At 30.2% G+C, this 16,192-nt stretch overlaps 5 protein-coding genes across 5 annotated transcripts, besides 1 other annotated feature; 3 read left to right on the top strand and 2 right to left on the bottom strand.

Moving 5' to 3' along the window:
• Positions 1 to 196: part of a mobile genetic element that runs on past the window's edge.
• Positions 197 to 2,906: 2,710 nt separating this feature from the next.
• Positions 2,907 to 4,034, top strand: TVAGG3_0693940 (protein of unknown function (DUF3447); the record flags this gene model as incomplete). Its single annotated transcript, XM_001317120.1, has 1 exon — positions 2,907 to 4,034. One exon carries the CDS (start codon positions 2,907 to 2,909, stop codon positions 4,032 to 4,034), a length of 1,128 nt encoding a protein of 375 aa, XP_001317155.1.
• Positions 4,035 to 8,246: 4,212 nt separating this feature from the next.
• Positions 8,247 to 11,486, top strand: TVAGG3_0693930 (WD repeat and HMG-box DNA binding protein family; the record flags this gene model as incomplete). The annotated part of the gene is made up of 1 exon (XM_001317121.1): positions 8,272 to 11,445. One exon carries the CDS (start codon positions 8,272 to 8,274, stop codon positions 11,443 to 11,445), a length of 3,174 nt encoding a protein of 1,057 aa, XP_001317156.1.
• A 242-nt stretch (positions 11,487 to 11,728) lies between these two features.
• Positions 11,729 to 12,551, bottom strand: TVAGG3_0693920 (uncharacterized protein; the record flags this gene model as incomplete). The annotated part of the gene is made up of 1 exon (XM_001317122.1): positions 11,747 to 12,547. The coding sequence occupies one exon, from the start codon at positions 12,545 to 12,547 to the stop codon at positions 11,747 to 11,749; it is 801 nt and encodes a 266-aa protein (XP_001317157.1).
• Positions 12,552 to 12,691: 140 nt separating this feature from the next.
• On the top strand, positions 12,692 to 14,362 carry TVAGG3_0693910 (foie gras family; the record flags this gene model as incomplete). The annotated part of the gene is made up of 1 exon (XM_001317123.2): positions 12,706 to 14,358. The coding sequence occupies one exon, from the start codon at positions 12,706 to 12,708 to the stop codon at positions 14,356 to 14,358; it is 1,653 nt and encodes a 550-aa protein (XP_001317158.1).
• Positions 14,363 to 14,890: 528 nt separating this feature from the next.
• Positions 14,891 to 16,051, bottom strand: TVAGG3_0693900 (histidine acid phosphatase; the record flags this gene model as incomplete). The annotated part of the gene is made up of 1 exon (XM_001317124.1): positions 14,891 to 16,051. The coding sequence occupies one exon, from the start codon at positions 16,049 to 16,051 to the stop codon at positions 14,891 to 14,893; it is 1,161 nt and encodes a 386-aa protein (XP_001317159.1).
• Positions 16,052 to 16,192: the final 141 nt, after the last annotated feature.

Here is a 16,192-nt window from a genome sequence, read left to right as displayed (position 1 = left end):
GTCGAGATGTATGTGACAGGCAAAGTGCAATCACCTATCAATATTGCACTTTGCCTGTCAAAAGTTCTTCGCATCTCTTGAGGTGTGAGGAAGTTTCTCGACAGAGGCAACTTTCATATCGAATGTTGCCTCTGTCGAGATGTATGTGACAGGCAAAGTGCAATCACCTATCAATATTGCACTTTGCCTGTCAAAAATACCCCCATCATCTTTTGATTCCCAATAGATTGTGCCATTGTGGGAGACATGCATAAGCAATGTCTCCCGGAATGACACATTAAGACTGACAAGAGTGTGTTTTGCACTCTTATCGGTCAAAGTTTTGCAATCGTCTTGTGATTGCAAAAAGATTGTGCCGTTGTGGGAGACATGCATAGGCAATGTCTCCCGGAATGAAACATTGTGACTGACAAGAGTGTGTTTTGCACTCTTGTCCGTTAAAACATTTATTTGTAATATCAAAAGTTTTACAACGACCGCGGTTCTTTCCAGTATTCTGTTGATTTCAAAAGATTTTGATGTTTCATATGTTTTCAGTCTTGACAAACGTTCCAGGATGAGATCCATATTTTTAACTCTTTAAAAGTTAAGGGATCTGAAATAGAATGATAACCTCTCCCTTGGCATATGATTTTGTTCGTCAATTTATGTTATAGCAAAAAAAATAATAATAATTCTGGAAATTGGCTATGATAGCATTTTCAACAAGATTCTATCAAGACGGGATGAACTGTAAGAAACGTGGGTGATCCTAAATGACGTGTTAAAGGAAAGTCAATAATTTTAAAAATCATTAACCAAAACTTTCATTGAATACTATGAACTCAAATTCGATAAATAACGCCGCACAACTGGTGTATTCATCAGCTTTGAGCTATTACGAGACAACAAAAGTAAAGCGATTACAGCTTTTGTTTTCAATCAAATGAGAATCTTAACATCGCACAACTGATGTAAAGATCTGCTTTGACTTACTAGCACATCCGTAATACGGATTACTTGGCTGCTCGAGAGAGAAAACCAAATGAAAAATGGCACCTTTTTGGCGCCTCTTTTTCTTTCAAATTTCCCCGCCAACCGAAATATCCATTCAAATCTTCCCGCAAATATTATTGCTTTCAATTTCTGTGACACTTAAAATTCGTCCAAAATATAATATTAAGATAGGTTATCCAATGTGATAACATAATTACTCGCTTATTTGCAATTATTCCTCAAATCAATTCTATTTTAATGCAAATCATGCGGTAAACCACTAAGAAATGATAAGACATATATGCAAATACTCACTAAAATCTATGTGTATGCTCAAAACTAGAATAATACATCAACTTAGATATTGAAGATTCAGATCAACTAATAACTTATATCATCCAAGTCTGACTCTTGCATGGCTTAAACACGGCTCGAAACGGTACGACCAGATTCAACAGTTTTCCTCAATAACAGGTTTCACCGCACAAAACTGAATTTTGGAGGGTAGCACACTAAAAAAAAATCATGCCCAACTATATGATGGGTACTTACTCACAATCTGGTAATGCAAAGATTTATTAAAGTATTTTAAGTTAAAGACTCTCTTTTCTGAAATTTTGGTTTAACTCTCATTCGATTCACAATCTGACATAAAAATTTGCGTTGTTTTTTTAAGTGATGTCATAATGCATAAAATAAACGAAAGTGATTGCAGATTTTACATTTTATGTAAACTAATCAGAAATTTATAACACTACAATTTTTCATATATTATTAAATAATTTACTTTTAAGGTATTTTGTTTTGATGAACGTTAAAAGTTCTGAAATTCAGAATGGCTGTATAAATTCTTTCTTTTTCTCTCTTTATTTTCACATCAAGACATGCTGAATTAAATGTATTACCTTCAAAAGAGTTCCAAACTCATCTAAAATCACATTGATACATCAACATTCATATCCAACCTAATGCAAGATAAATTTTATAATTCAACCATGATGTGGCAAATTACAATACGATGTTAACATTATGCACCAATTTCTATTACAAATTTCTTTGTTTTTAGAAATAAAATCACGTATTTTTTTATTTCTTTTTTCCTGCATTGACTATATTTATTAATGATATATAGTTTTTAAAAATAAATATATACACGTTCGAGTTTCGTATTTATGAATTTCTAAAAAAGATAATCTTAGACTGATTTTGTTTTGTTTTCTACTTTCAGAAAGTTTTGCTTATAGTGAATTTCAATATCAAGATCCAAATAATGAAATTATTATTGGTTGTGATGGGTCTTATGAAAATATTGTTATCCCTAAAACAGTCAAAGAAATATTTAGTGAAGACTCCTATCACACAGCATTTTATGATTGTTTCCTTGATATCACATCAATTAGTTTCGAAGAAGATAGTCAAATCATGAGTAGTTATAATTATAGCTTTAGCTTTTTATGAATTAGCTCAGCAAATCTCAGTAATTGCAATCAACTGACATTTCTCAATGAATCATTATTTAATGGTTGCAGCTCTTTGGAAACAGTTTTACTTCCTAAAAACATTATAGGAATAGGAAGTGATTGCTTTTCTGGATGCCATCTAAAATCAATATATTTCCCAGAAAGTTTAGAAGTTATTGAACATGAGGAATTTTTTGGTTGTGAATTAAATAGTATCGTTTTTCCAAAAAACGTAATATATATTGGAGATAGTTCATTTCCTGGTTGTAGATCAAATAGTATCATTTTTCCAGAAAATGTAAATGGTTGTAGATCAAATAGTATCATTTATTTTTAGTTATAGTTCATTTACGAATATCATAATTCCAGAAAAAGTAACACATCTTGGGAATTCTGCATTTGTAGGATGTCCACTTACGAATTGCACAATCTGATGCATGGTGTTCATTCATAAAACTCACAATTCCATCTATGATAACTAAAATTGGGAATAGTGCTTTTTATCAATGCACATCATTAACAAGTATCGCAATTCTAGGGAATGAGGCATATATTGGAAATAGTGCATTTGAAGGATGCATAGCATTAACAAGTATCACAATTCTAGGAAATTTAGTATCCCTTGGAGATCGTGCATTTAATTTATGCACAAACTTAACAAATATCCCAATCACTGGTAGTTTAACATATATTGGAATAGAAGCAATTCCGTATTTGAGAACAATCAACGATATAACATTTCGAGTGAGTTCTGCAACTATTGCAAATGAAGCATTTCGCGAATACACAAACTTAACAAGTGTCACATTGCTAGGAGATGTAAAATCTATTGGCGATAGAGCATTTTATAATTGCACATCATTAATAAATTTCACAATAACAGGTATTGTGAAATCAATTGGCTATTGGTCATTTTCTTATTGCACATTACTCACAAATTTATCATTCACATCGAATTATGCACCTATTGGACGTGAAGCATTTTGGAATTGTACATCATTAAAATATATTTCACCAATATGGAGTGTGACATCTATTGGAGTACAAGCATTTGGATATTGCACAAACATAACAAATCTCACATTCACTGGATGTTTAACATACATTGGAGATTATGCATTTGAATCTTGTCTATCGTTAATATATATTACATTCCTAAACAATATCAATACAATTACAGTTGGACGCATAATATTTTATGATACAGTACATGTTAATCCGTTTTATGTGGATCCGAAAAATATCTCCATTCCTGGAAAGTTTTTAGCTAATATTGATTATCAAGCTGATTACTATTTTCTACGCAATAGTCACCTATTTGTAACACATCGAACAATTTTAACAGATGATATAAAAAAACTTTTTAAGGATACCCTTACGTGTCAGATTTTTTGCGCATACGAAGAAGTCATGCTAGACATGAGCTATAAACCTGAAATTTTAGCAACATATTTAAAACTTTTTAAACTACAATACACTTTAATATTCAAGAACAAAAATATTCTTTTTAGAAATTACATAATTATTTTATGTGAAATCTATATAAAAACATATTTTGCGAGCGTAACTTTTTTCTTTATAAGCACCTTATATGACTGATAAACTGTGAAGGCACATAATTGTTAATTCATAGAGTTGATATGTTTCCAAAATTGAGAGGAAATTTGAAAATTGAATACCCTTTCAATTCAATTTTCAAAAGATATCAGCTCCTTCAATAATTGAAGGACGATTTTGATCATTTGCTCTTAAAACAAGTATGCCATGGAGAAAAAAGTTACGCTCGCAAATCTGAAATATAACTATCATATAAAAAAATTAAATTTCTAATTTTTTACTCTATAGATATTATTGGCCACTTGTGTAATGCATAAAAGTTTATGTCATATGCATACATTTGGAAGTATGGGAGACGAGGGAAATTACTTCTATGAGGGACTAGGATTTTTAAAAATTTCTCTATCGGACTCACCATTCAATTTCTCGAAAATTAAAAAAAATCAATAATAGCTAAAATGTATTATGCATAACAAATTTTAATGTTACACGGTATTTTTTGAACTTCATGACATGAATTTTCTTTATATTATTTTTTTTTGGATTTTCTATGATTTATGCAATAGGCTGGAACAACATTGTAAGTGCAATGATATCATTTATAGAGAAATCTAAAACTTCAGCATTCAGAACTCGCAACCACAAAAATATTCATTTGCTAAGTAAGTAAAGTTGATTAAGTTCGACACTTAGCTTTTATACGTAAAACCAAGTGTGTATTGTTATTTCTTGTTAAATTATTGAGAAAAAAATAAATTGTAAGAGAAACGATACTGATTATTGAAATAATATTGAGGGTAGCTGCAGATTTCTTCATTAACATGCCGGAAATTTGTTAATCTTGGTTTTCTATCATAAAATCTGTCGAAGAATCTAAAAACGGAGATATGAAATAGAGATCATGTAAATCTAGAGTATCCTGTCAGAAAAATAGACTAAGCATGTAACCCTTTTTTGGTCATAAACACTTTTTACCACTTAGTCATACAGATGATCATTAAATTTAAACGAGCACTTTTTGTCAGAATTTATTCTTTTACAAAGACAGAAGATTTTAGTATTATTTAATATTAGTGCTGTAGCAAAATTCAAAAAACGGTGAAAATTCAGTGAATTTGTGAATTCACATTTTTTTTCGACATTTTTCTTGATATATCCATGCACATTAAGAACACAGCTTTGATACGCTTAAAAAAGCATATTTCATATGAAATTGTTAAAGAAATAAACAATTTATATAAAAATTGCACTTATGGGCAGTTTATATATATAATTTATATATAACATATATACAAATCCATAGACAAAGTGCAATAACTACAATGTTGTAGAAAATTACAGCAGAAATACTGACTTTTTGAAGGATAATAAGAATTCTTCTAAATGTTGTATTTTTATAATTTGATTGATTTTTTTTACTATTTCATTAATCTTTTATGAATAATAATTATTTTTAATATATGTGCTATTAAAATTTCAAATTTTGACTAATATATCTAAGTTATCTGAACGAAACATTTAGAAAATATCATACTTACATTGAAATAGCAAGTAGAGCATATTAATAGCAAGTTTCTTGGCTTTATATCTATCATCTATTGTTGTTTGATCAAACAAAATTCACTCTATTATATGGTGTCAATTAATTAAAACAATTTTTAATAGTTATTTATTTAGTGCGAATAAGTGCAAACTCATAAATGAATAACTTAATAGTAGAAATGAATTATCTGATATAAATCTCACATTTTGTCCATCAGAAATACTTTAATTGCATACGCATAACTATTAGTAATACGTCTGGAGTGTCAATTAATAACAATCCCACAACAAGTAAAATTCAGATTTTTATTAAACTTATTTTTTCCTAAAAGTTTTCTCAAATTACTATATATACATATGTGGATAAAATAATAGTAATATTGTAAAAAATTAGATAATTTTTTTTATTTGAGAACCTCTCAAAAGTTCATTCAATTTATCAATTGTTTCAGTTTGATGTATATTCATTTCTGGAGCCTAAAACTTTAGCAATCATGACAATATCATATTCTCTTTCTAACTACGCAATGTAAGGGTATCCTTAAGGAGAAATCAACTTATATTCATTATGATAACAGAACAGGTCTTTCGGATCAAAAAACGATTGAAATTCTTCAATACATCTCTATTGAAGACATCACAATTCCATATGTTCCTATAACAATCAATAACAATGTATATTATAAATCTAATTATATCCGTCTCTCTCTTACTATTACTCTTAACACACGTCCTGTTAATTGAATAAAACATATTTTAATTCAAATACCATATTTATATCATTACATTTATTCACCACTTAATTAATATAAGTTGTAGATTAATATAAGTTTTTAAAAATATCCCTGAATTTTTTGTTTTGATTTTGAATATAATACATTGGTGAGAGTTAAAAACAACATTTGTCTAATATATCATAAATATTAAATTCCAGAGTATTTCAAGATTCTGTGACCAAAACTAATCAACAATACTCATCATCTAAGTTATATCTCAATTGTATATTCTCAAAAGGAATTTTTTTTGTATTATTGTTGTCGTCTGGCGGTTTTAAACGACAATGTGAATTTTCGAATAATAGAATTTTTGGCCAGATAAAGAGCTATTAGATATATCTTGCGTGTTTGCACACTATATACATAGATGTAATTGATGTTTTTCCTTTATTTAGGTACCAAAACATGCTTATAAAATCTCTTTTTAAGAAGACAATGATAATTTCGTCACTTTTACCAGACGATAATAAAACAACCTATATATATATTGATAAAAGTTAAAAACAATATTTATCTAAAGTATTAAGTGTTATATCACCATTTCCAGTTTGAGAAAAGGACTCATATTTAGTGTATAGATAGAATATATCATCAGAAGATTAACTTGAGACTTAGTATGCTTTGGAGACTTAGGAGAAAAATTGTGCAAATTTCAGAGATGGGAGAAGCAGTGAAAATTAAATACTTTTTCACTTAATTTTTTTATACAAAAATGGAAATATTCAAAAATTTCATTAATTTTATCTTGTGCAGTCAATTCAGTCTTTTTAAGCATTTTTAGATCGGCCAAATTGATTTATTATTATCTTTTAAATCATATATTTGATAAATATTCTTAATATTTATATTTTTATTATTCTCATTTTTATTATAATAAAAACTTGATTTTTAACTAAATGACATAGTTCAAAAATGTATTGTGATCAAATTTCATATAATATATTTATTAAATTTAGTTGATTTGATATTTGATATTTCATTTTTTAACTTTTATTGAAATAATGCATACAATAGTCTGCTCGCACAAAATAAAACTTGCTACAATACGAACGTTCAAAACATAAGCACTGCATTTCACAAATGATGAAGAACGAAAACTTTATTGGGAATTACGGGCGTGCATTGTTTTCTTGTTGCACAGTAAAGTTGACCAAATTTGCACAACTTTTCTTGTAAATTTGCACAAATTAATAATGTCACATACTCTAAAAATATATGAAATCTTATGGAAATTCCCAGAGTCAAAGTCGAAATATGAGATGATTGAAAAACAAAAATTGAAATATATTCATATTTCTCATGTAAAATCCATTTGCATGAGTGATTCCGACTAAAAAAACAAAATTTATAAACATGTTAGAAATCTCTGATATATCATTAGTAGATGATAAATTTATACATCATGTCCTGTACAATGCATCATCAATATCAACTATTCTCTAAATATCTACACGAGCTCAATAAATGTACCAATGTAACACCAAATTTTCAATTAATTCTATCGGCGCTTTGCGGATATTTATTCTACAATAAATTAGATTCTTATTTTTATATTTTTATGACTTATTTTTGATAGTTTTCGTTCAGAAATTTTAATCATATTAAGTATGATTAAAAGATATATTTTAAGTAAACATATATTAGTATTCTTCATTATTTGGTTGGCTTTTTGCGCCAACTAAATAGTGAATAATTCAATTTTTCAAAAAATTATTTAATTTGGCCGAAAGTGGCGTGCTTGCCCTAAGGGCAAGCGAAGCCACCTGAAGCCCCAAATTATATTTGATCAAATATATAACTTCGCACTGCAGATCAATAAATCACATGATATGCTTGTCTAATAAATTTGAACATGCCATTTATTAGATTATGTTTTTCTTGTTATTTGAATTGTTGCATTGTTTAGTCAAAGTATAATTATAATTCATTTTGCGCGCGTTTAAAAATTTTTTCCTGGTTGAATGAGCTTTCGAGAGCTTGAGCAACCAGTTCATTTCGGTTGTGTCAGAGAAGTACTCAGTGATCCATATGGCAATATGATTATTACCATTGGTCAAGATGACGGAAGAATTCAAAGACTAAACGAAACAGATTTAAGTGATGCAGCAAACACAAATTTAGAGAAAATTTCGGAAGACATCCTGCAATCAGCATCTTTTTGTTCAGATCACAAGTCTATAATATGCGGTGGTACTTCAAAAGTCTTATATAAGGTCGATTGGCCAGAAATTCAAACAATTCACAACATACTAACTCTTCCAGAATCCATAACTTTCATCTCATGTTCTGGCAAAGGCAACAATGTTCTTGTTTGCTGCCAAAACAACCAATATTTCGTTATCGACCATACAAGCGGAACAATTATTTACGAGAATACAGCACCATCAGAAATATTATGGGCAAAAATGAGCCATGATGGTCAATATTATTCTATATATACACAATCACAAAAATTACACGTTTTTTCTTTAAACAACAACGCAAACATATTTGAGAAAGAGATCAATTGTCCTCCTACATCATTATCTTGGGGATATCCAGCCTATTTACTCTTCTCTTCCGAATCAGAAAGTTCGAAGTTTTCAATTTTAGACGTAAACCATCAAACAGAAGATATTATTACTATTTCTGATATGTCAACACCAATTAAATTCTTATCACTATCCCCACGTGACTATATTACAGCTATTGACTCAGAAAGTAACATTTTCATTTTCAAGAGACCACAAACATTAAACAACAGCAACCAAACGATCAAATCACAGTTCTACATGAAATCATCTATCACTGGCATCAAATGCATTAACTGGTGTTTGAGTTCTATCATTGGAGGAAATGAAGATGGAACAATTTTCAAAATAGAATTTTCTGAACTCTCTGACATACAAACTCCTGCAGGCGAAGATATCGAAGAAGTTGTAACACAAGATTTCATCTCAGATAATGAAGATAAAGATAAAATTGAAGAAAAAAATGAAAATAAAAAAGAAAAGAAAAATTCCAAAATCGATGCTTTCGGAAGTCTCAAAACATCTATGAAAGACACAGACACTGTCCAAAAGAAGAAAATGGCTAAATCTAAAAGTCATGCTAAACAACAAAAGCTTGATTTAGTGCCAATCCAGAAAACAATTAAAAATCCAAAACCATTAGAAAAAAGTAACAGTGATGATGAGTCTCATGTTTCATCTTTGGCTCCTTTGATAGAAGAAGAATATTCCAATCAATCTAAGGGATTTTTGTCTGATTCAGATAATGAAAAAAATTCTGAAAATAATAACGAACAAAAAGTGACAGAAAACACATCAAAACCACAAGATTTTTTGGAATCAGAATCGGATGAAGAAAATTCCCAAAAAGTACCTCCAAATTCCGAAAACAGAACTGTAGATAATTCAGAACATGTCTACGAACCTCCTCCACCATTACCATCCGATGAAAGTGATTTTGAACAAAAGAAAAACGACGAAACAAAGAAGAATTATGTCGAAACATTAACAAGACAGTTTATGCCTGGTTGTGTTAATGTTGATAATGATGATGAAGATAGAATTGTCTGTTTCAATAGTACAGCAGTAGCAATACAAGGAATGAAAGATTTCGCAGAAAAATCTGTCAAATTATTAAGACCTGATTCTATCATGCCATTTGCAGAAATAGATGGTCATGATACAATCAATGCACAGTTTGTTTCTATCTACGGACAGAATGTCATCATTTGTTCATCAACAAGTTACGTGTTGAGAGTTTATTCCGATGATGGACAAACAATTTTAAATGAAGCAAAAGGAAATTTAGATTTTGGAGAAAGTGCTGTTCTTGTTGCCGCTGGATCTTCTTTCTTTGCAATTGCAACATCATTAAACAGATTCCATATATTGGATACTGTCGGTGTTGTTCTTGCTTCTATAGAATTAGATAATAGGCCAATAACAATGGCTGCTTTTGATGAATTACTTGTTATTGTTACTGGATCTCTTCATAAATTTGAGATTTTCCATGTGGAAAGTCGCAAATCAATTGCTAAAAGTTTATTGGCTGGAAAACAACCTCTTAAATGGATAGGTTTTGATGCTGAAACTAAAGAATGTTTCATACAAAGTGGTGATAATTATATTTTCAAATTAACAGAAAACTTTGGTACTTTTTGGTCACCTGTTTTAGATTTGAACAATGAATTACAAGGAAATGAAACATTCTATACAGCTTATGTTGAAAACGGATATATCTATGGATACATTATTAAAGAAGGAGAAAAAGTTCCAAACACAATTCCGCTTCCATCTTTAGTTACATTAAGAACAAGTCCAATAACAATTATACCAATAAATAGTCCTCTTTCTTGTAGAAATCCTGATGCTGCAGCAATATTAGAGAGATTTAGAGATTGCCTCGTAGAAAGGAAATATCTTCAAGCTGTTCAAGTTATACAATTAACAGATGATGAAGAAGTGCATAGAAGAGCTTTGGAATTCGCAGTGATGAGAGGAGAAAACACTATTATAAATAGATTGGAAGATTTCATAAACACGCCTAAAGAAAAGCCATTTATTTTCCGTGATAAGAGAATAAAGAAATGCGAATTAAAGAGATTGAAACCACCTCCAACAAATGATGAAAATGAAGAAGAAGAGGAAGAAAAGAATGAAAACCAGATCGAAAAGATGAAAGAGAAACCAAAGAATGATAAACCTAGAGAATCACAGAGATCAACAATATTTGATATACAAGTTAAGAAGAAACGTATTGATTCTGATGAAGAACTTCTTGATGATCTTGAAAATGTTCCTGAATCTCTCAAAGCACCGAAGAAACAAACGAAAACTAAAGCTAAATCTAAACAAACAGATGAACAAAAGAAGACTAAAAAGACTAAGAAATCTAAAGATGATGAGAAACAGAAGGAAGAACCAAAGAAGAAGAAGAGAACAAAGAAGCAGAGATTGGCTGATGATTCCTCATCTTCTTCCGATGAAGAAAAAGAAGTCGAAGAAGTTGAAAAAGAAAATGAAAAAGATAAAGCAAAGAAGAAGAAATCTACTGATAAACCAAAGAAGAAACAAACAAAGAGGAAGCTTGTTGGATCTACAAAGCCTACTGGTATTTCTTCTCTTGCATCTTTCGGATTTTCTTAAATTATATATAAATTTAAGTTTTCTTGTAATAAAAAAATAATAATCTTTTTATCAAAAAGACAACAAAGCATTTTTAATTTATTTAAGCATGTCGGTTTGGGCAATTCTTTTGCATTTTGGGCAATTCTTTTGTAATTTTCCTCTGAATTCAATAATTTACACTATTTCCCATGTGTGCAATATTTCTTCTAAAATACACCATCTTTTGTCAATTGCGATGTGCTTAGTTTAAGATGAATTAATATGATGAAAAAATGTATTACATTTGTAAATAATTTAATCAAAATCAATAAATCATAAGTTAGAGAGAAAGAACAGGCTTGAGTTCAATATATTCATCTGGAAGAGGAGTATTTTCTGGCCAAGAAACCCAGAATGGGCCTTGGAGCTCTTCCTTAATATCATCAGGAGCATCATTAACAGATGTAAAGAACTCAGGTCTGTACATATGAACTGATTGTGAATCTAACGGCTTACTATACTTTGAGCGTACAATACCGCGGCAACCAGTTCTAATAAGTGTATTTGGATTGATTCCATCGCCTGCTTGGACGTTATATGTTGTGTAGTTAAATTTAGGATTTAATCTTGTGCTGTTACCTTGTCCAAAGTTGCAGAAACTGCTTCCTGATCTTGATGATGCTTTATCGTTGAATTCTTGTGATGCTTTCTTTGATTTCTTCTTAGAAATAAGGCTCTTGCGTCCAAACGATTTTGGTTTTTCTTCTGTGGCTGCGCCATTTCCGTTTGTATTGTTTGCGTTACCTCCGTTTGTCATTGGCGTTGGTACGGGAGACTTATCCTTTGGCTTTGGTGTCTTATCTGGTAAGCAATCTTCTAAAGATAATCCTATAAAGCCATTATTTGACTTTCCATTTTCATTATTTCCGTTGATTCCGTTATTTCCATTCTTATTTCTAGAATTCATGCCGTTTCCATCGAAAGAATCAGATAAACCGTTATTATCATATCCATTTTCGTCTTCATCATAAGTTCCGTCGATCTTTTTACGAATCATATCATCATAGTTATCACCACGTCTTGATTTGCATGGTTTTATCCAACAGTATGACTCTCTATACTCTGTTGTAACACCTCGCATATTTACTGTACGTTAAAGTTATCGTCAAAAAGTGTCTAAAATAATTTTTAATAAAAATTATTATTTATATAAATTATATATTTTTGTATATTTTTGAATAAATGTGACATTTTTCATAAATTTACAAATATTTTGAGAAGAAAACGATTATCTAAGGGATGTCGCGTAGTGAAGTAATTGCGAACATTTCGAAGACAAAAGAATTAGTAGATAATGGGTATTTTGCTGGAGCAGCTAATTTGATTGGTGATTGCTTCGAAAAAGTTGTTTCATATAACTTTTATCCTTTATTAGACTCAATTCTTGATTTAAAAGAAACAATTGATAAAAATACAAATCATATTGAGCTTTCTATCTTTGATACAGTACTTCGCCAGTCTCGATTAATTCGTTCACCAAAATCCGAAGAATTATTTGATCGATTTTTAGAAGAATCTAAGACATGTTCAAAGATTTGCTTACCGATTCATGAAAGATTTGTTAGAATATTCCCAATTGCCACTAAATTGCGTTTTCCAAATACAGAAGTTTCAACTGGCAAAGATATCGAATTTGATCTCCACTTAGAATCATTTTTAACCAAAAATATTCATTGCGATGATATCAACATTGAATTTACAGTTGATGATGGACAACCTTTTGTTCATTCTCTTGGTCCAAGAGATTTATCAAATTTGACACCAACAAAAATCAGTGGAACATTCACGCCACCCCCTAAAAAGAGAATGCTTCGTGCAGCATCAATCAATTTAGTAGTCAATAACATCACTCTTACCTTCGAATCCACATTTACTGAAAAAATATTTATTATTCCAGATGAATCGTCATGTAAGATTGATGTATCAATGCCAACACAATGCGTAATCGGTACAAAGCTTCCTCTCAAGATTACAATCACTTCTGGCGATCTTACACTTCATAATGTCCAAACTTCCTTCATTTATGAGCAAAGTCAGTCTGCAATTACTCTCAGTGGTACATATAACGGAAATCCTATTGAAAAAGTCAATAATCTTGGGGACATGGAAGCAAATTCAACAATTAATTTAGATTTATCAATTATGACACATGTTGAACTCCAAACAGCTATTATGTTGACTGTTTCATTCAATACTGATGAATTCGGAACAGGAGTTTTCAAGAAACCTCTGAAATTTAATTTCATTTCTCCATTTAAGACAAAAATGGAATATTTGAACCAAGATTTCGAAGTCCAAATCTTACCAGTTATCGATAACCCTGATGCTTCAGTAATTATCGAGACAACTCTTACAAATGTACTTTCAATCCCGATTACGATTTCATTCATCACAGGAACGATTGATTTCTTTGATATTAATTGTCTTCCGAGTACTGTGAAGCCAAAGGAATCGTTTACTTTCCTTGGCCAGACATCTAATCCGATTTTCCACGAAATTCTCGTTGATTTCCACGCAGAAGGCATTGATGAAGGATCTATATGCTTCAAGACTCCCGAGATCAAGCAGGATTTGTTGCCAATTCAGATTAAATACGAAGCTCCAGATTGTTCAACGATAAATGACGTAATTGACTGCAAGATTATCATTGAAAGAGGTCAAGGACTTCCAAATGAGAGCGAACTCCTTAATTTCACCCTTTGCGTTGAAAAAACTCCAAATTTCTTCCTCGAAGGTCCAGGAAAACTCAATTTCCACATGTGGCGTAACCAGAAGAAGGAAATTCCTATTAAATACATCCCTCTCACGACAGGATTTTTATACCTGCCGAAAATTAACATTCCAGAACTTAACAAATCTTATGTTTCTCAGATAACTGTTGCTTATCAATAAACTATATATTATTTATCTATATTTTAACTATTTCTTTATTAAATTATCATAAATTTAAACATATCTCAGAAAAAAAATATCTAATTCGAATGAAATTACTTATTGTTTTAGATTTTAAATGTACTTAAATTGATTACTATACATTTCAATCTGTTGAAGACATTATTTTATTCAATAAAATTCTAATTTCGGTTTCTAAAATGATATCTGAGGCTCAGTTATTTCAAATGTGGTATTTTCTATATTGGAGGATCATCTGAAAAGAATGAGCCTAAAACAAGAAAAAGAATTTATTAACTTCTATTATAGAGGGGCAATTAGATGTTCATAATATAATATATCATTTACAGTGTTGAATATTAGCAAATCGCGGTGTTTGCGCAGTCATTAATCTTAATTTTATTGAGTTGATAAAAAATTAAAAATGTATAAGTAAGGATTGTTACTCTTAAGTTACCTATAAACAAAATAACATTTACAAAACAAAAGAAATATATAATAACAAAAATAATATAATAAAAATAATAAAAAATTAAGCTGATACATAAAATGTATCACTCATCTTGAACTGTGTTGTATTGAAGTCACATTCATTAAGGAATTTTGGCATACTTGATGTCAAAAATTTCAAAAAATCATTAAAATAAACAAAAGTTTCATTTTTGAACCTCGGAATTTTCAGAAGTTTTCCATTATATCTAAACTGAACAATATATGTTCCATTGCTTCTAAATCTAAGCAGCTCTGTCAATATATACGATCCGTAAGGCGGCCATTTGTTGTCAGTGTATCCAAGCAATCCTAAGTATCCTAAAATGTTTCCATCATGTGCTGACCAGTGGATGAACTTCGTATTTGAATCTCCATTCATCCTTTTCAACATCTCATTGACCATTTCGCTTGCACAAAACGAGAAAAACAAAGGAAAAACATCAGAATGGGAATAAAAAAATTGCATCTGTTTTGTTTTAAGCTCTATCGCATCATCTACGTCTTTCATAGTAATATTTGGAGGAAGTTTGTAGTTATTACATAGTGCAGATGTCATCACATCGTTTGTAGAGCTCCATCCGACACCCAAAATATTACTAATTTTATCTTGAAGGGTTTGATTAGTAATATGATTGTCTTCTGGTATAGTTTTCTGTAATTTTGCGAATTTCGGACAAAGTAGGCTTGTTCTTCGCCATGGATCGTAATTTTTATCTGCAATATACATTTCTACGTTACTTGCATGAGGATACATGCCTGATATAAGCGATATCTGTGAATTTATTGTTCGGTGAGCTTGTGTTGTTCGGAATTTTACTGTTTCTTGATCTAAATTTGGCGGAATAAATTTCAACTGATCAATATAAATTTTCTTTAAGTATTTGCCTAATTTCGCTAATCCTGCTTTTCCTGTATGTATTAATTGTCCGTAAACGCAATTTCCAACGAAAATTGAACTTCCATAAGAAACGTGTACATGATATGGCTGTAAAAAATCATTTCCTGCTGATCTCATGTCATCATACATGCATTTCCAGTGATTTGAATAGTTTTTAGATAAGTGAAGTGGTGTTCTTGCTCCATGTCTGGTTAAGAGCTGCACTTGTATTAGATCTGCTTCTTGATTTGGCTTGTATGAAGGATAATTTGGTGCACAGTATGAATAATCAAATGCTGTTGCACCTGTCAAGAAGAAAATCATAATACAAATTATAAAAAATGAATGATTCTATACAAAAACAAATAGAAAATATTGAAATACTAATGAAATATAATAATTTAAACTGGTCAGTACAAAATGAAATCTGAAAAATTATAATTCTTATTATTATCTAATTGAGAA

This window comes from Trichomonas vaginalis, chromosome III (genome assembly GCF_026262505.1).
Source record: "Trichomonas vaginalis G3 chromosome III, whole genome shotgun sequence".
Taxonomy (NCBI): domain Eukaryota; phylum Parabasalia; order Trichomonadida; family Trichomonadidae; genus Trichomonas; species Trichomonas vaginalis.
Note: the sequence above shows the minus strand (reverse complement) of the source record. Positions and strands in the feature narration are given on the sequence as shown.